We start from the raw sequence: 21,163 nt of genomic DNA, 5'->3' as shown, positions 1-21,163 counted from the left end.
GTATATAAAAGGCAGGACCTACACCAAGCAGGATCAATCGGTATGAAAGTGGTTTGTGGTATGTGTCAATGGCCCCCAGCAGTTGTCAGTGCACTTCAGTACAGCTATAAAGCAGTAGTGTGGCTCCTGCCTCTTATATACCGCTTTCATACCACTTTCACAGTGCAATATCCTGCTTGGTGTATATGAGGCCCTTGACTTGTCCTAAAACGTTTAGGCTAAAAGTATACTCTCAAATTGTTTGTGTGCTGAATAAAGTTGTGTGTGTGTGTGTGTTTTCCGTTGAGTTCACGAGTAGAAATCACCCTATAGCTTTCTGTATTCTGTTATTTTTCTGTATTCCGTTGGAAAATTAATATGGCAGGATTTTAACCAATACATTCTCCAAATTCTTACTGGAAAAATGATGTAAATTGAACTCCTTATTTGAAATGTCCAGTCTCCTTTGGAAAACAACAAAACTGGCTTGCAGTTTGAAGGTTATCAGAAGTGTATTTGCTTTTTGCGTAATTCTGTTTTATAGCTGTTATCTTTTTGTGATTTTAATTTGTGGTTTGATCTGTTGTTTAAAGGCAACCCTCCAGATGCTTACTTTCATGGTTTTTTCTCCCTTTTTTCAGTTTGTAAGTAGTATTTACTATACAGGTCTATTCTTAAATTTCTAAAGATTTAGTAATAACACCTTCCCTTCACCACAGAATGTAAATGTTGTCCATTCGTCATGGAGGTTTGACAGTGTGCTAAGCAAGGCTGCTGCTCTTTACCCATTCAAGTCACCCTGAGGCTTGAGCACTTGAGTTCAGTTACTAAGGAGGCAGTATTAATTTCTGGAGGGCTGCAAATCAAGGTGTTTGGAAGGCAGGGGCTAAACTTGCATATTCTTTAGCGAACTCCTCAATTCACTATATCTATGCGTCATTACAGTGACTCTGTTTTCTAGTTTTTTGGCTAACAGAAGTAGATGGAATCCAGGGCAGATCATACAATAAAAATATGTTTAACAAAAATGAAGTCATCAGCCCATGTTAAAATTCTTTAGTAACAATTCTTTTTAGTTTGACACTTAATCTAGCGTTGAATTATTATTTGTTAGCCATCTGTGTGGTCTTCTCACCATTCAGTAAGTATATTGAGATGACTTAATTAGCAAAAGGGAAGTGTTAATGCTTCATGTACCAACCCTGTGGAGCAAAGGAAATTTTCTGTAAGGTGATAGTGTAGAAAGCCCAAAGCTTTACTTCTTTTTGATACACATAAACTATTTCCCAAAACATTATTATTATTATTATTATTATTATTTATTTATTTATTTATTTATTTATATAGCACCATCAGTGTACATGGTGCTGTACAGATAACACAGTAAATAGCAAGACCCTGCCGCATAGGCTTACAATCTATTGACAAACATTTTAACATGCTGTGGGTGGGGGATGAATTGCTGTATTGCTAACAGTCTTGTGGGATTTGACCGTAGCCATACCTGTTTTATTTAGTCCTGCAGAAGGTACTGTCTCTTCACCTAGAGAGCATTTTTGCATGCAGATCCTTGCATGATCACATTTTGGTGTTCTCACATGCTTTGCGGCCTGCTTTTTTTCACATGTGAAATCTGATGTGTGTTCTCACTTTGCATGATTTTGCTCCATTCCATTGCTTTTCCTTTGAGTAAGACATTGTTCTCATGAGGTTTGTTTGAAAAATAACTTCCCAATTTGCAGCAAGGAGAGCAAGAACCTCTGAAATATTTGTATGATGTCAAGTATTGACCATTTCCTCATTCATTTGGCAATTTTAAAGCTAAACACAGGAGAAGTAATAACATGCTTATCCTATGAAGACATGGTTATTTCTCATAAAACATTAGGTAGAAAAGAAAGATAGAATTGAGGCCTTTTTCATTTGCTTGAAATCAGCAAATGAAAGTCAGTCTCAAAGTATATACCTGCAAAAATGCTGACAAATCCAATCACCACCTTGTCACAGTGACAGGCTTCCTTTGTTGATTCTTCAAATTGTGGTAGGTGTCTCTTTTTGAATTAAAGGATTATAAAATCAAGTCATTCAAACAAAGCATGCTTTCTTCACAGTGAATGAATTGTTAAGGTTAATCAGAATTCTTGGAACAGGTATAGCGACGTAGTGTAATAAAAAGTGAGGCAGCAGATGTTGTGGCCAGGCAACAACTAAATATCTGCTCCTTAGTATTTTCAAGGAGTTACTTTTGGACCACCCAAATATGAGTATTCTAGTACGAGTTCAACAACAAACAAGCCATAGGTTATAGCAAAAAGGTCTCCATGGAATATGAATATTCCATTTGCAATAGGAATAGGGAGGGTCCATAGCTTAGTGGTAGAACATTTGCTTTGCATGCAGAAGGTTTGATCCCCGGCATGACGAGGTTGGGTAGGAAAAAGCTGGCAGTTCAGTGTCGAAAATACTGGGCTAGATGGGCCAAGGGTCTCACTCAGTATAAGGAAGCTTCTTCTGTTCCTAAAAATGTGAATGACAAGTTCTAATCAGATCTCACTACGGAAGTATCATGGATGTGTTTATGGAAGTTAGGCAAAGAGCCAGAGGTGTCTGCCTTGTTCCTACCATCTCCCACACATGTCTCAGTTTCACTGAGGTGGCAAACCTTTGTGAGGGCTTTGCCACTTCAGTTTGCAAATGGGAGCTCACTTGATTAAATGTTCCTTCGTATACACAATTACTTCCACATACAAATCTAGATGTCCCTCACTCACACACACACACACGATGCACTCAATCATAGAGAGCCTAGGAAGCTGCCTTATACCTAGTGAAACCCTTGGTCAATCTATTACCATCACTGACTGACAATGGCTTTTCAGTGTTTCAACCAGTTATCATGTGAACCCCCAGCTGCGGTCTGAACTGCTTTTGCCACCTCAGTAAGAACATGCCATAGCCTCAGCTTGCCCTGAGTGTATAGGCATGTAGGAGGGGAAGAGTACAGTTTAAGCAGAGGTCTAAAATATCAATGAATATTAATCCCTTAAGGAAGGGGTACAGAACTATTTTCTGGTGGGAGGGCAGATTACCCCCTTCAGGAGACCCACAAGCTGGATGATGTCAGAGGCTGTGGTCCCATCTTCTGATGTCACCCCCCTTTTTTCCCCTCCATGCTGGAAGGAGGCATGGAATTGCTTCTCCTCCCAGTATAGAGAAAAGGATCCAGGCCACCCCACCTCCTATTGCTACCTCCAATCTGAGATCAGAGATAGCAGTGGGAATGAGGGGGCATTGGGACTTGCCCATGCATGGGGAGAGCGGCCCTACACCCCTCATTCTGATCTCAGATCAGAGATGACAGCCAAGATGAGGAGCACTGGAACTCATCCTTATTTATTTATTTATTACATTTTTATACCGACTCAAAATGTAATGAGGCGTAAGGATTTGCCTTAATAATTTAGGTAAGATTGAACAAAACCTTGGCACCCAGGTGCTAAGGTTTTGTTCAATCTTACCTAAATTACTTAGCACATTGAAGCATTATTATTCTCCATTAAAGCCAAAACTTTAGAGAGAAAATAATACATGTGTATACTGACTACAATTGGTAGCAGCCCATAGGCCACTGTGTTGATTTTGCCATGAATAAACAAGGATTTATCAGTGCTTCATACATTTTTAAGCATCAGCAAACCTGGGTTTGTCACTTGACAATGAGTTGCAGCCATTATTGACTATCTGAATTGTATTACTGCTAACCCATGTTTCATACGTTCACACGATTTTTTAGACCTCATGTATGAAGTCATCATCTTTGACAGTATGTAGGGACTACTCTATGGGCTTAATATTTTTTAGGACTTGCAGCCTTTGTCAATGTTTGTATGGAACCAAAGAATAACTGTGGAACTGGTTGATGCTTATCCTTACCAAGATGGCAAGAAAGATACATGAAAACTAAATAAACATAGGAAATGCAGTCTGTACTGATTGCACATTCAATATTCAGCTAGTCCATTTCTAATCTTAATAATAATAATAATAATAATAATAATAATAATAATAATAATAATAATAATTTGTTACCTGCCTCTCCCTCTGGATTGAGGCGGGGTACAACACAAATAAAAACACCATAAAATACATACAACTTATTCAAACGTTTAAAACCAGTGCATCATTAAAAGCAGCACACCATTAAAAAAAGGCATCTTAAAATTCAACTGGGTAGGCCTGCTGGAAGAGATCAGTCCTTCAGTTTCTGCACATTTGAATGGAGTGAGGAGGAGCAGGGAGAGACCCTGACTACTCCCTATAGGTCCTTTGACTTGTCTCAGATATATGGGTACAGCTTCACTTACATAGTTAAGCATACACATTTCCATTCAGTTTTCATTTTGCATACCCTTGTTCAGCTATTTTTACATACTGTTTTTACAAAAGAAAAAAAAAGGCTAGTACTGAAATTGCATTTGTATGTCATAATGGACGTAATGCAGTGGATATACTGTGCGTTAGGAAAGTGCTCTTGAAATTTTACAAAGAAATTAAGGCCACATACTACACCAATGTAAATGTAATATTCCTACTTTTTAAGCAATTGGGAACGAGCTTTAGGAATGCACCCTCTTCCTTCTAGCCCACATCTGGGCAGCCTGCGGGCTGCAGGTGGTCTTCAGCAACTCTCCATGCAGCCCAGAGAACCCCTCCCAGTATCAGAGGCATTAAGCCTATATACCGTATTTTCCGACGTATAAGATGACTGGGCGTATAAGACGACCCCCAACTTTTGAGAAGATCTTCCTGGGTTAAAAAGTCATCTTATACTGGGCGTATAAGACGACCCCCAACTTTTGAGAAGATTTTCCTGCGTTAAAAAGTAGTCTTATACGCCAGAAAATACAGTATATATACCAGTTGTTGGGAAACATGATTTGGAGGTTTGCTGATGCACCATGTCCTGTTTGTGAGTCCCTGGTCAACAGCTGGTTGGCCACTGTGTGAACAGAGTGCTGGGCTAGATGGAGCCTCGGTCTGATCCAGCAAGGCTCTTCTTACGTTCCTACCCCGTAGCTCAGCTGATCAACCATCTGGTAGTTACCCATCCCTGCATACTGCATACTGAGATGAGAGGGGGGGGGGAGAATGCTTGTGTGAGTGCTTGGCCCCAACTGCCACCCAGCACCACATGTGGCCTACATGCTTTAGCCCCCTGGAACAAAGATTCCCTTCTCTTTCTGACCTTAGCAACAGTTAAGCATTATATCAGTACTGATAGTACCTTTGGTTATGGCTAATCAGGGGGTGAAACCGGTTAATCTTAAGCAAGGTTAATATTGTTACTTGTCTAATGCTTAACTGCTGTTAAGGCCAGAAAGGGAAGGATGTGGGGAATGAGCCGGTATGAATAAATATCTTCTGGTATTAGTCTCTCTTCCAATATTTATGCTAAGAAACATGAAAAGTCATTAAATAGATATAGCCCTAGTGCATGAGAGGAAGGTGTTTCCACTTTGACATGACAGGACTGCCAATTTCTCTCTCCCTACCCCATTCCCAATTGCATGATATTCCTAGAGGGATTGCCTGGCTCCCAGATGAGGCTCTTTAAGACAACAGCAAGAAGGGAGTCCCAACTCAGTAGCAGGGTCCAAACATCCGGATCCTAAAAACTCAGTCATTAAAATTAAATCCTGTTGTAATAAATGTGGGTTACTTTTGAGTAAACCTGTCTCGTATCAAAATGCCCACTGTGGCACCACTGTGCCAACCAAGCTATTTTCCCCTTGTGCCAAGTGAATGTCGCGATTCCTCCATTCACTTGTACAGGAGAGTGGAAAGTCCTTCTTGAAAAGAAATGGTGGGTGAGGGGGCGAAGTGCACTCCCAACAAGGACCCTTGGGCTAGCAAGGTACTTTGGGGTGGGGGTGAGCTTTGCTGCCCTCTGATTGATTTTTGGCAGGATGGCTTTTTCTCACCCCATGAAAATGAATGGTGAAATTGCCCTATCCTATGGAGCATTTCCTCATAGGCCCATATACGGACTCAAAAAGTTCCTCTACTGAATTCCGCCTCCACCAAGGAGCCTTGGGTCAACAGGGTCTGGGGTGGGCCTTACCCACTCTAGCCCATTTTCAGCAGGGGGCTTTTTTTACTCTCTATACAAGTCAATGGATAGATTCCTCCTAGTCTTATATAGGGAGCAAAAAAAGGCCCATGCTGAAAAATGACTGGAAGGGGGTGAAATTCACCAAGGACCCTGGGGACATCAGAGTCCTTGAGGGGGTAGTCTTCATCTCCCTCCAGCCGATATTCAGCAGGGGGGCCTTTTCTTGCCCCATGCAAATTAATGGAGAAATTGCTTTGCTCATTTGCATAGGGATATGGAGGAAGGAAGGGGGAAGTTGGAGCCACCAAAGAGAAGGGGCGGTGGGGGGACACAGAAAGAACGAAGCGCTAGAGAAAGAGACCAGGGGGTGGGTGGAGAGAGCGGGTTAAGGAACCAAAGAGGGAGGAAGGAAAGAAAGAGGAGCCAGAGAGCAAAATGGAGGGAGGAAGAAAAGAAAGAAAGAGAAGTCACACACACACAGAGAGAGAGAGAGAGAGAGAGAGATGAGAGTGGCCAGCACATACACAGGATGCATATTTATGCACACCCAAATACAAATAAGAGGACACTTGTAACATTTTTGTGACTGGCCTCCTAGCCACCCTTACATCAGTCAATTTGTGGCAGTGCCCAGGGCACTTTTTCAACATACCAAATGTCTCACAGGCATTTGGTTGGAGAACCTTGTATAAGAGTATGAAATAAATCTTTTTTTAAAAAAACCCACAACCTTGTATAAGAGTATGAAATAAAACTTTAAAAACAAAACAAAAATAGGATGGTGTGAAAGTGCTTCAGTATCTGATGGCCAGCCTTTAGAATTCACGCTCTTCAAAATTGAAAGTTCTGGAGCTCCTGTACCTTTAACAGCTGTGGGGCAAGCAGAAATTCAGCAGATAACATTTCTCCTTCTGCATGCCAAGAAAAGTTTCAGCTGCTTAATTTATGCTTGTCACACAGCTGCAAAAGCCGCCCACAGGAGCGCTGCCAGACAAAAAAGCTGGTAACTTTAATTAGATGTATTGTCTACGGTGGCTAATGAATAAGATGTTCCAATGTATACATTTAACATTATTTGGGGGGTGGGGGGAAATAGGATACATTCAAGCTCTCTTCCAAAATTGCCATCAAGGAAATAATAGAAGGTGATTGGATTGTGTGCCAATACATTTGTAGTTTGACAAAGAAGGTATTCATCTTTTCCTTCTTCTTGCAAACACTTCTGATGCTTCGCTCTTCATTTATACTTTTGGCGAGCTAAGCTTTTGTGAAATGTACATAGATGTTATATTTGAATTATCTGATCAGTTAGTGTCATGCTCACTTAAAGAGGTGCACTGAACATCTCACATAATTAGGAGCTGCAATAAAACTGTGCCACTTCTAGATGTTTAGTATTAATAAACGGGGCTAATTGTTTGTACACCACTAAGTGCATGGGAAGAAATAAGTTTAAAAAAATAATAAATAGTACCATATAGGAAATTATCAAGGGAAAAACTTGGAGTATAATACCCACAGATGAGTGTTTTTTCTTGATTCTAGCAACTCCATTTGGGATGAAGGGGGAATGTCCATTCACTTCTCCATCTGTTAATATTGGTGATTAAGTGAACTTTACATTCAGTGCAGCTTAATTGGCTTCTGTTCAGGGAAATGTTGAGATCATTCCATGTGTATTAGGTTATTTTAGTCTGTCTCTTATTATCCTTAAAAATAGTCTTCTAATTACCCCTCTTGAAAAGAAAATGCAGCAATGACTAGCATTGTAGAGCAGTTACATCATGTAGCGTCATTCCAAATCTCCTTCGGTCTCAGAGCTTTTGTGCGTGTACATAGAACTTATATATCTGCAACTGACGTTTGAAGGCTTTGTGTTTTGCAGTGGCTGCTCCAATCTCATCTGTCATTTCCGCTAGTAGTAAAATAGAGATTTTAATGCAGGTTCACTAACACTAACATTCTGATAATCACAAAAAATAACCTGACAAATGCCCTGGAGCATAGATGTTGATAACATCTTTATGTTGTACAGAGTTAAGATGAAGAATTGAAAACAGCATGTGACAGTCCAATTCTCTCTCTCCCCCCAACCTTCTACCGATATAAATTATTTTTTATTACTTCCGCAGGTTCAGTGCATGCAACATCAATAGCAGCCTCTAGAGTGGAGCAGGCACTGTCTGAAGTTGCTTCATCCTTGCAGAGCAGCACTCCAAAGCAAGGTCCACTGCATCCTTGGATGACTCTGGCTCAAATCTGGCTTCATGCAGGTAATGGGGCACAGCTGCTGTTTTCTTTTCCTGCTCATTAGCTACAGGAATTTGTATTCATTGCATTCAGCCGGCCGGAATGTTTTATTGTATGTCAGCTAAAAGCCGAGCTTTTAAGGACATTTATTCAAAATGTGGCATTTTGTTACATTTCAAGACAAGAACATTGTATGTTTAATTTATGAAACAGCAGTCTAGGGGAGGATGGCATTTAGTATTTAACAACCTTGTCAGAAAGTTGACTCCCCCACCCTTCCCAACCACTCCTCAGGTTGTGTTAAGTCATGGAAATTTAAAGTCTCTCATTGAAAATTAAGGGTGACATTGTTTTGGTGAACTTTAATCTGACATTATAGTGGAAATGTGCAATTGGGACTGGGGCATCTCCAACCATTTTAGGCAAAAAGTTAAATGCCGTCTGAAATTATGTCTTTTTAAGTGTTATTCAAAAGTCCAAAAGGAGATAACAATAACTAAAACTACTTTGGGGAGCAAACTATTTTGAATATAGATAGACGGATGGATGGATGGATTTTCTTGAAGTTTGGGTAGTACAGATAATGGGCAATGTTCAACAGGGCCAATTCTGCTCTGCAGGCGAGACTCACCACTTTCGCAACAGAGATTTAGTGCTTCCAGGAGCAAACAGAAACAAGTGGAAATGCTCATTTCTGTATTGGAACAGATCAGCAGAAGTCACAATCCAGAAATGAGGAGGCATTGAATCTCCATTGTGCAAGCCGTGTGTCTTGTTTGTGCATGGAATCGGCAGGAGGAGAAACTCGTGGAATTGGCAGGAGTGCTGTGTACTGTTGTACTGACTTCAGTTGTTGATGCTGATTTTGAGAAGTTGGGTTAGAAGTACTTTGAAATGTCCAGCTAGCAAGAACTAGATTAACAGCTGTTATCCAGAGGACCTTCTCCTCTGCTGCTCCCAGGCTGTAGAACAGCCTACTGGAGAAGACTCGTCAGCTTGACAGTCTTTTATTTATTTATTTATTTATTACATTTCCATACTGCCCAATAGCCGGAGCTCTCTGGGCGGTTCACAAAAATTAAAACCATTCAAAGTATAAAACAACAGGATAAAACCATAATATAAAATACAATATAAAACACCAAATTAAAATTTATTTATAGACTGTTAAAATGCTGGGAAAATAAAAAGGTCTTCACCTGGCGTCTAAAAGCATATAATGTAGGTGCCAAGCGAACCTCCTTAGCATTCAAGAAAGCTATCAAGACTGATCTCTTCCGGCAGGCCTATCCAGTAGAATTTTAGGATATTTTTAGTGTGTTTTAGGATGCTTTTAGGATGTTTTAAACAGTGTATACCAGTATTTTATGCTTGTTGTTGTTCCCCGCCTCGATCCAATCGGAGAGGCGGATAAGAAATAAATTATTATTATTATTTATTTATTATTAAACCAGGTAAGCAGCAGCCCCTCATAATGTAACTGTTGCTGGGCTGTATCATTTTAGACAACAAGTTAGGGATCAAATCTATTAACGCTTCCCCTACATAAAAGACTGTCCCCACATAGAAAACTAGTATGACAAGGTGCTAGGTTAACACCTTCAGCAATATCTTAGTTTTCTAAAGAGTATTTTATGTGGGGGAACAAATGTGATCCCTCGCTTGCAATCGGAACTAGTACACCGAGCAACGGATATGTCATGTGGGATTAGCTCATCTGCTTTACTTCAAACAGACCCATCGATGCATATTTACTTTAGGTTTGTAGACGAAGTTTGGAGTCAATCCAACCTTCCTGCAAGGTAGGCCCCGGACCAAACGTCCTATCTTCCCCGGCCACCCCTCGCCCTAGCCCTCTTCCCAACCAGGATGAGCCAGAGATTCCTGGAATAAAACACACACACTCAGCTAAGGGCCAAAACAAGTTTAACACCATTCAGCTAAAACTAACACGTGAAGTTTTGGTCAGAGGTAGCAGCAAATGGGGGAGGGGGGGGAAAAGAGGACGGGAAGGGAGGGGAATCAAAGGAAGGACGACAAAAGGATAATGTACAAGGAGCCAAGGCTCCATCTAAAACCTTCAAACACACAACCCACCCCCGGCCATAAAAGCAGCTAGCCTTGTCTCAGGAAATCCAGACATTTAAAATAAACAAAAGACCCTAGCTTACTCCGAGCAGCCATCCTAGGCTGACTTGGGTGTTCTTCCTCCAAAACCAGAACAGTAGATGCTCATCCCAAACAGGATACCCTTTTTATCCCCTTTTGGAATTTAAGGCCCCATGACCTCCCTGAACCAACCCCAGCTCTGCCTGGCTCCTAACAACTCTCCCCTCATAGGGAGGGCTTCACCCTCTTTCTCAGAACTGAACCCAATTATCCTAATGACCAGGGAGATAACCTGCAGGAGAGAGGCCCAACCTGACCTTGGAGTCTCAGCGCCGAGAGTTCCACACTCCCACCCCCACCTAACATACTATCATAGCTACACAACACATACCAGAACAGATACAGAAAAGAAAGAATAATACAGTTAAAGAGCCAGTACAGCCAGCAAGCCAGCAAGGCCCCATGTCCTTCACAAGGTTTACTTTATGTTTAGTCAATATCACGTAGAGAATGGAGTGTCAGTCAAGGTAGGACTAGGGAGACTGAGGTTCTAATCCCCGGTCATTCATGAAGTTCGTGTTGTCCTAATCTATGTCACAGGGTTGATGTGAGAATATAAGGGTGGGGAAATGTACACTGCCCTGAGCACCTTGGAGGAAGGATGGATAAAAAATGAACGAGAAGTAATCAATAGTATCTATTCATCTATTTTCAATATTTATACAAACGTTTTGCAGGAAGTTTACAATTATCTGCTAAATTACCTTTTCTGAAGTAAGTGGACATAGCTTTCCAGTCTTGGTCTGCTTTCTGAAATGTTATATGTAGGGAAAGAAAGAATACACTTGGCCTCAAACCTGAATTAGGCTTTGAGATTAGGATTACAAACCTGTGCAGTGTGATGTCTTGCTTGATACAAATAAATTAGAGCAGCTTATGGTACTAGGTTATAAAACATCTGGATCTTTAAAAAAAAGCTTTCTATATAGCAAAACATTTTGTTAATTATGTTTTATCGCAGAGGGAAAAATACATTCTTGCATAGAGCAAGCAAAGCATGGGATCTACTTAGACAGGAGAGCCCTAGTTCCCAGACATGGCATAGGGGATCAGTGATTGGATATCCCACCTTTTTTCCTAACTTAAAGATAGGAGGTCCAATTTTAACCAGAGTAATAGCACTGGAGGAGATGTTATAGGACGAGGTGTTATCTACGTAGTACACCTGTTTAAATATCTCCAAATTAACAGTTCGCTCTTGAATTAGAGCTTACAGAGATGAAACTGCTTTTTTAGCCTGCAGTGAGGTCATATTTTCTGTGCTTTTCCTGTGGTGTCTGTTATGAACTGGTGGAAGTTGCTGGGCATGTCCAGTAGTTTTGAGAAGCTAAATATCATGGTAGAATCATAGAATAGTAGAGTTGGAGGGGGCCTATAAGGCCATCAAGTCCTATAAGGCTCATTGTTTGTAAAGTTGTTATAGTGGTTTTAAATGTACGTGCATTTTGCATGTTTTTGTGGTTTTTAATTTTTGGATATTGTTTTTAAGTGTTTTTATCTTATGTGAACCACCCAGAGTGCTTCAGCTATGGGGCGGTATACAAATGCAATAAATAAATAAACCCTGCTCAGTGCATGAATCCACCTTAAAAATACCTGACAGATGGCTGTCCAGCTGCATCTTGAATGCCCGTAGGGTGGGAGAGCCCACTACTTACCTAGGTAAGTAGTTCCATTGTCGTACTGCTCTAACAGTCAGGAAGATTTTCCTGATGTCCAGCCAGAATCTGGGTTCCTGTAACATCAGCCCATTATTCCATGTCCTGCGTTCTGGAATGATTGAGAAGAGATCCTGGCCATCCTCTATCTGATGACCTTTCAAGTATTTGAAGAGTGCTATCATGTCTCTCCCCAGTCGTCTCTTCTCAAGGCTAAACATGCCCAGTTTTTTTAGTCTTTCCTCATAGGGCTTTGTTTCCAGACCCCTGATCATCCTTGTTGCCCTCCTCTGAATCCCCTCCAGCTTGTCTGCATCCTTCTTGAAGTGTGGTGCCCTGGACACAATACTCAAGTGCCATATAGAGGGTAACCTCATGTGGTTTGGAAGCTATACTTCTATTAATGCATCCCAAAATAGCATTGCTTTTTTTGCAGCCACATCACACTGTTGGCTCAGATTCAGCTTGTGATCTACAACAATTCCAAGATCCTTCTTGCTTGTAGTATTGCTGAGCCAAGTATCCCCCATCTTGTAACTGTGCATTTGGTTTAGAACTTGGCATTTATCCCTATTAAATTTCATTCTGCTATTTTCAGCCCAGTGCTCCGGCCTATCAAGATCACTTTGAATTTGTTTCTGTCTTCCAGGGTATTAGCTATCCCACCCAATTTTGTGTTATCTGCAGATTTGATAAGCATTCCCTGCACTTCCTCGTCTGAGTCATTCATAAAAATGTTGAAGAGCACTGGGCCCACGACTGAGCCCTGCAGTACCCTGTTTGTTACCTCTCCCCAGTTTGAGAAGATACCATTGATAAGCACTTTTTGAGTCCAATTCTGTAGCCAGCTGTGAATCCACCTAATAGTTGTTCCATCTAGCCCACTTTTAGCTACTTTGCTGATTAGAATGTCTTGTGGTACTTTGTCAAAAGCTTTACTGAAGTCAAGATATATTATGTCCACAGCATTCCCACAGTCTACAAGGGAGGTTACCCGATCGAAGAATCATAGAATAGTAGAGTTGGAAGGGGCTACCTTAATGAGATCAGATTAGTCTGGCAGGATTTGTTCCTGACAAATCCATGTTTGCTTCTTGTAATCGCTGCATTATTTTCAAGGTGCTCGCAGATTGACTTCTTTATAACCTGCTCTAAAAATTTCCCAATGATTGATGTCAGACTAACTAGCCTGTAGTTCCCAGGTTCCTCCTTTTTGCCCTTTTTGAAGATAGGGACAACAATAGACCTCTTCCAGTCGTCCGGCACTTCACCCGTCTTTTTATATGGAAGAGCAGTTCCTTCATAGAAGCTGTCTTTCTGTACACCTCAGAGACTTGAGGCTTATTTCAAGCCTGAGACAATGGCATTCAACCAAAGATTGTAAATTTTATATCCTGCCTTTCTACCTAATGCTGCTCAGGGCGGCTCCCAGCAATAAAATACGACAAAATACAATAAAACAGCAATAAAGTGCCAAACATAAAAACAAGGCAAGGTAAAACACAGCAATAAAATCTATAGAAATGATTTAAATCAATTGCTTGGCCGTAACAAGTCAGCTTATTGAAAAGGTCTATCTGTGCCTGCTAGCAGGGCAAGACCTTGGAGCAGACGCTGCAAAGGTCCCTTGTGGAGCCCCCCACAAAGTTGTTTCAGGTGTTGGCAGGCCCGAGAGAATGACCTTTTCCAAAGAGCATAAAACCCAGGCAGGCTCATAGGAGAGAATACTATACTATATTCCAGATAACCTGGTCCCAAATCATGTGGAGCTTGGTAGGTCATTTTGAATTGTGATTGGAAACGGACCAGTAGCCAGTTTGCCTGTACAGTCTCTGATAGTTTAAGATTAATTTATGGATGTGAAATTATTATAGTACACTCTAGAATTAATTTAGATTTAGTATACTAAAAGAAATATTAATGGAGGTATAGTAATATGTGTTTTAAAACAAGTTTACCATATTCTGTTTTCTGTATGGAAATCCAATATGGTGGTAGCCATGAGATCGCATGAGTCTCACAGACTCTGCTATCCTCTGCCTGAATTTGAATTGGATATTTGGGTTTGTTTCAGGTGGATTTTTGTACCGTGCTTTCCTGTCTTGTGTTGCATACTTGGGCAGCCAGACCATCAATCTCACCTGGGTTCCTTGCTCTACCGGCTCCCCTGAAGTTAACTTCCCTCTCTCTCTCTCCCCCTTACCTCCCCTCCCCGCCCTTCCCGTGATCAGAGAGAGAGAGAGAGAGAGCTGTGCCTTTAATGCTAGAGTCACCACTGTTGGCATTCCATGGAGTGCCACTTTGGTGAGTCTCCTGATATTTGGGGATGGCAGAGAGGACCTGCCATCGTGGGGGTAAGGCAGGGAAGTGTAGCTTTATTTATTTTATTCATTTTTATTTATCTCCTGCTTTTTCACCAAAATTGGCGCTCATTTTTGTTCCAAAGTGCCCTGGCCACTGTGAATACAATGGAAGAGCAGAATATACATTTCCTTGAATTAATAAATAAAGGTCCATGTAATACATAATGAATGGCCCTTTGGTGGCCTTAGCTTATTAGTATCATGTTGATAATTAAATAGCACCTATTTAAGCATCTTAGTATGGAAGCAGTTTTAATATCCTAAGGGGAGAAGAAAAGAAATAAAATTTCTGACTGTGCTTAAATTATTGTTTTTTGTAGGTGCTGGTATAGTTATTAAGGTACAGGTAAATAGAAGAGGGAATTAATAGATCACTTTACTGCTTCTGTGAGAACTGAGGTAGTTTAAAGTGGTATTTATGCGAATTATATCAAACAAAATTTGAGAGAGAGAAAATGCCTGGAAGTGTCTACTGAAACAGATTGTATGACCCTAAACATTAATAAATAACTCATTGGATGATAGACTTTACTATCTATCTGAGCCATAGCGCAAGGCATTTCATTCAATAGCCTGACTGTAACTTACTTAAACATTGACTTCAAAATTAGCTTACGCTTTTATGGGTGTGTGTGATGTTTTTATGTACCGTATTTCTTTGATTCTAAGACGCCATCAATTCTAAGACGCACCCCATTTTTAGAGATGTTTATTTGGGAAAAAAGGGCATCTTAGAATCGAAGAAATACGAACAAAGACACACACTTTACCAACATAACTGGCTTCCTCCTTAAGCATTCCTCACAGCCACTTTTCTACTCTAGCCTTACAGAAAAAGGATGGTAACATACAGCTCGATTTTCCCGCGCTCTCCCAAAAGCGCCGAGCCCACCCCTGCGCGATTGCACGCGGGGTGGGGAGAGCGGCTGGAGCGCAGAGCAATAGGCGCCGTCCGAGGACCGTCACGTGCTCAAGACCCTCTGCCGCCCCCTCTCTTGGAAAGAGGCGAGAGCGGCTCCTCGTCTCGTGGCCTCCTCCGCTATTTCTACCTAGACAGGATTTGTGTGTGTGTGTGTGTTTTGTTTTGCGATCCCATCCGATCTCTCTTTCTCTCTCTCCAATTCTGGGTTGCCAGAGGGTTCGCGCCCCACCCATTTGGCTGGGGCCTCGCGCCAGGCTTTTGCTCTCTTGCTTCCCGTCTCGCGCCGGCTCCAGCGAGCCGGGAAGGTCAGTGCAACAGCAATTCACAGGCAAGACAGAGCAGGCAGGGCATGTGGTGTGTGCTTAAACCCACACCAACAAACCGTTGCTTGCTTGCTGTGATTGCCCTGAGGCGGGGGCTAAGGATTAAGCCACTCCCCTTTTTTCTTCCTTTTATCTCTCCTGCGAATGTATGTTGCTGTGCAGGGAAGGGTTAGAGGCGATTATTACCGTATTTCTTTGATTCTAAGACGCCATCGATTCTAAGACGCACCCCATTTTTAGAGCTGTTTATTTAGGGAAAAAAGTGTGTCTTAGAATCGAAGAAATACGGTAGTTATTGGGAAGGCTGAATTACATCTTTAAGTTTTTTCTATATTCTTCATCTGCTGTTTCTCCGTAGACGTTAAAATATGTCTTCACACATTTGGTTAAAATAAACTCTACTTACTGGCTGGGATCCAAAACAACTACTTCAAGCATCCCCAAGGGCTTGCAGGTGCCCTTTAGAATGTTTCACTCCCCACGCCCCTTTGAACAGCAGACCTTCCCATCCCATATGATATCACAAACTGTTTTTAAGACTCTCCTCTATACTGAGAGATGAACAGCTTTGAAACATTTATTTTAAGAAAAAACAAAACAAAAATCCCATTTTTTAAAAGTAACTAAACATTCTTAAAAATATTGCAGTTATAAAAGGAACACGGTTGCAACATAACAATAGTGTTATATTACAGAGATGCATACCAGTGGAAGACAAGTAGATATTGTGCAAAACTTTGATTGTGTTTTAAAAGTCCCTTAAACAGTTTGTAGGTATTCACACATAAACCATGGTTTGTTTAATCTGTGGGTTGTTGAATTCTGGGTTGTCATAATGTGTGAATGTGGCTGTGCTAACAAACATGTTTGTTAACCACGAACAACCCAGAAAGAGAACCCATGCTCATATAAAACCTGTCTTAAAAGAACTGCACTGGCTACTTGTTAGCTACCAAGCCATATACAAAGTTATGTTATTATCTTATAAAGCCCTGAATAACTTGGGAGCAGCATACCTAGCAGACCGCCTTCCTTATATACACCTAGACGACAGTTACGATCTTCAGAGGAGGTCCTACTGGCCTTTCTGAAACGAATTGGATGTTGCCATGAAGAACATTGGCAGCGGGTCTTCTCTGTAGCAGCACCCACCCTCTGGAAAACACTCCCTCGTCCAGTTCGGGAGGCGGAAAATGTAATATCTTTTAAACGCCTCCTAAAAATGCACCTCTTCACACAGGCTTTCCCTGGTCTATAATTTATCAGATTTTATATTGCACTCTTAAGCTTTTAACGTTTTAAATTCATTGTATACTTACTGTATTTTTATGTTTTTAATTGTGCACTGCCCAGAGAGCCTCGGCTATTGGGCAGTATAAAAATGCAATCAATCAATCAGTAGTTTAATTGTCAGTCAGACAAATCCTGCATTGGGGGAAAATCATGAATTAACTATGGTTTAAATAAATCATAGGTTAGCCTTATGTGCAAACCAAGTAATTATGGGTTCATACCTTTACCCTGTCTTCTAGCTGTCCTCGTCTTCATCCTTACTCTTAAGCATGCTTCATTTCTAAAGACAGCTGATACCCAGGATTCTGGATAGTCATGCTAACTGCTTGGATGTGTGTGTGTGTGTGTGTGTGTGTGTGTGTGTGTGTGTGTGTGTAGGAAGTGAGGTATGATTCACAGGGATTCAGATCATGTCTTTCGTTGGTTTCAGCCATTTTAGGAAAGTATTGCAGCAGGCTTTCAGCTGTTGATCAGACAGAGTTCGGAGGCAGGACTCTGAAAATACTCAGAGGGGACCACTTGCCCAACCATCTTGGATTTGCAAAGAAATATTATCCAAATTAATGCATTTTATTTGAATATTCTTGTTCCAGGACCATGGTTTTTGAAAAGGATTTTGGAGTTCGCAAAGAACTGACTTCAGCCTAGGTTCTGTTTCTGTTTGACCTGGACAAACATGACCCAGCATTTATCCAGACCAGAAGACTGGTTGGGCCCCCGCACATGATTGACAGTTTGTAGGGTAGGGGGAACACTGGGGTTTTCCCCTTACACACCTAGCACACACTCTGTTTTTCTGACCAAAAGATTCAAAAATGAATAAAAACCTCAAAAGACTGCTACCATCTGCCAGTTTAGTGAAACCTCTAGAACACATTACGAAAATCCTTCAGTTAAAACAACCCCAATATTTATTTATTTATTTATTACATTTTTATACCGCCCAATAGCCGAAGCTCTCTGGGCGGTTCACAAAAATTAAAACCATCATAAAACAACCAACAAGTTAAAAACACAAATACAAAATACAATATAAAAAGCACAACCAGGATAAAACCACGCAGCAAAATTGATATAAGGTTAAAATACAGAGTTAAAACAGTATAATTTAAATTTAAGTTAAAATTAAGTGTTAAAATACTGAGTGAATAAAAAGGTCTTCAGCTGGCGACGAAAGGAGTACAGTGTAGGCGCCAGGCGGACCTCTCTGGGGAGCTCATTCCACAACCGGGGTGCCACAGCGGAGAAAGCCCTCCTCCTAGTTGTCTAGGGCTCAGTGCAGAGGAATGTCATGAGTAGACATAGCTTGAAAAACACAAGGTACTGAATTGTAATTAAAAAGTAAAATTAATTATAAAGAAAATAAGAATTCGCATGCTATTTAAAATAAGAGAAAGAAAATACTTCAAAGGTGAAAAAAGCATTAAAAATGCAAAATGCAAGATCCTGCAGGTCCATGAGTTCCACACTGCATGGTGCTAAGGTTTAAAAGAGTCTCTTATTTCAAGCCATTTCAAAATGCAGTCCGCCATATGTTTGGGGGGATTTGGAGCAGCTCCAGGTCCATTGTGTTGTGTCCAAATAGATGTCAGGAAAATTCTTCGTTGCTCTCTGATAAAAAAAACAAAAACCTTGATCTGCCAGGAGTCCCTTCTTTGAATTCATTCTGTCCCTTCTCTGGTTTTTAAACTTTTCCTGATTAGCATGTAGGACTTTTTAACCTAATGAGGGAAAGAACTAATACACTAGCGCACTAGCCAATCCTAAAAGAGAGTAGGCATATAAGGATTTTCATGTTGTGTAAATGTAGGGCAAATTACTTCTGTTTCTCTATGGGATGGGAACTAAATACTCTGCCCCCTTTGCGTGAGACTGGCTGCCTACCCAAGAGAGTCATACCAGCAGAAAGGAAGCTTTCAATGGTGTTTTTGCCTTTAGAATTACGGAGCTGGTCAAGCTGAGTTGACCAAATTTGACAGTCTTTTAGAATTTAAAAAAGCAATAAAGACTGATCTATTCCAGCAGGCCTATCCAGTGAGATTTTAGAATGTTTTCAGGATGTTTTTAAGGATGTTTTAAAGATGTTTTAATCATGTATGGTATGTTTTTAATCAGTTTTTAATGTGTATTTTATATCATGTTTTTATACTGCTTGTTTTATATTTTGAATGGTTTTAGTTTTTGTGAACTGCCCAGGGATCTTCCTTCGGCTATTGGGCAGTATAAAAATGCAATAAATAATAACAAATAATAATAATAATCCAGCCAGTCCCCAGCCACCAGTACCTGTAAGGGCAGATTATATTCTACATATGGGTGCATTTCTGTAGAAGAGAAATAGCAGGGACTGGGTTGTTGCTGTTCTCTTTTGCTGGAAACAACGCATGTGACTGCATGACTATCCCACCATAATAACAACAACAACAACAATAATAAAAATATTTCTTACCCGCCTTTCCATCCTGATTGAGGTGGGGAACAACAGTAAATATAAAATACATAAAATACTTATTAAAAACATAGTTTACATTGTTAAAACTTCCTAAAAAAACATCCTAAAAGCATACTAAAGCATACTAAAATTCTACTGGATAGGCCTGCTGGTACAGATCAGTCTTTATAGCTTTCTTAAATGCTAAAAGACTGTTAAGTTGACGAATCTCCTCTGGCGAGCCATTCCACAGTCTGGGAGCAGCAGAAGAGAAGGTCCTCTGGGTAATACCTGTCAGCCTAGTTTTGGCTGGCTAAAGGAAATTCTTCCCAGAGGACCTGAGTGTGCGGGGCGAATTGTATGTGAGAAGGTGATCTCGCAGGTAGCCTGGACCCAAACCATGTAGGTCTTTAAAGGTGATAACCAACACTTTATACTTCGCTTGGAAACTAATTGGCAGCCAGTGAAGAGATTTTAAAACTGGTGTAATGTGGTCACCCCTAGGTGTACCGGTGACCAGCCTGGCTTCCGTATTTTGAACTAGTTTAAGTTTCCGGACTAGGCACAAAGGTAGCCCTATGTAGAGCACATTGCAGAAGTCGAGCCTCAAAGTTACCACCTTATTTCTTCCAAGCCTCAGTCCTGGAATTGAAATCTGTTTTCAGAGTGAACCCAGGCATGTCTGCTTACTTTCCCACCTCTGTTCTTTATGCCATTGCATTCACAAAACCTGAGTCCTATCTACACGAAGCAGGATACAACACTTTAAAAACGTTTTGAAAACTGTATATGTAATGTGTCCTGGGCTTGAACAGTTGTCAAAACCATTATAAACCATTATAAGCAGTAATCTTCAGAGTTCATGAAGAATATAATGCAGTGTAACGTTCAATTGAAAAGAAATCTGTGCCTGTGGGAAGCTCCCTTGGAGAACTAAGTTAAAATGTAAGTAAGCACGAGGGGAAATATTAATTAGGGGGAAATCATTTGTTCCTATTTCTTCTTCTTTGTCCTTCTCGCAGCTGAAGTATACATAGGAATTGGAAAACCTGCAGAAGCCACAGCATGTACTCAGGAAGCTGCTAACCTCTTTCCAATGTCTCACAATGTTCTCTACATGAGAGGTCAAGTGGCAGAACTTCGGGGAAATATCGATGAAGCCAAACGGTGGTATGAAGAGGCCTTATCTATCAGCCCTACGCATGTCAAAAGCATGCAGAGATTGGTAAGTTCCAGCTTATACAATGCAATGCGCACTTGAAAACACTATTCAAATGTGAATTATTATTATTATTATTATTATTATTATTATTATTATTCTCAAATATTTAGGGAATCTCAAGTTTGTTAAGCCATCAGTGGTGGCATACAGTCTCACAACTTATAGGATATTTCGCAGTGGTGCCATGACCATCTTTTGGAAAGAGGGAAAGGGAAGAGAGGACATAATTAGATAATAGATAAATAAAATATAAGATACAAAATTAAAAGGGGTCCTGTGTTACAGGTTAGATTCAATAGTGGGTCATGGATCTAGAAGGCTTGAAAGCCATTGTTTATGTAATTAGGAACTGTAATTCATTACATTCATTTAGTTAGTGAGCTATTTCTCTCTAGCCCACCCCAATTAAGAACAACTAAACATACTAATTTCTCAGACTAT

General features: G+C 40.7%; 1 protein-coding gene across 5 annotated transcripts in view; it reads left to right on the top strand.

Annotated features, from left to right (window-relative positions):
- Positions 1 to 21,163, top strand: part of TTC7B (tetratricopeptide repeat domain 7B) — a 128,489-nt gene that overhangs the window by 81,287 nt on the left and 26,039 nt on the right. For 3 of the 5 annotated variants that reach the window (XM_063117966.1, XM_063117967.1, XM_063117963.1), the window contains 3 exons: positions 573 to 623; positions 8,224 to 8,364; positions 20,523 to 20,725. In XM_063117966.1, the coding sequence (XP_062974036.1) occupies positions 573 to 623; positions 8,224 to 8,364; positions 20,523 to 20,725 (395 nt within the window). The remainder of the gene's footprint in view (positions 1 to 572; positions 624 to 8,223; positions 8,365 to 20,522; positions 20,726 to 21,163) is intronic. The other 2 variants (XM_063117968.1, XM_063117964.1) reach the window with 1 other exon arrangement.

This window comes from Elgaria multicarinata, chromosome 2, assembly GCF_023053635.1.
Source record: "Elgaria multicarinata webbii isolate HBS135686 ecotype San Diego chromosome 2, rElgMul1.1.pri, whole genome shotgun sequence".
Classification (NCBI taxonomy): Eukaryota; Metazoa; Chordata; class Lepidosauria; order Squamata; family Anguidae; genus Elgaria; species Elgaria multicarinata.
Note: the sequence above shows the minus strand (reverse complement) of the source record. Positions and strands in the feature narration are given on the sequence as shown.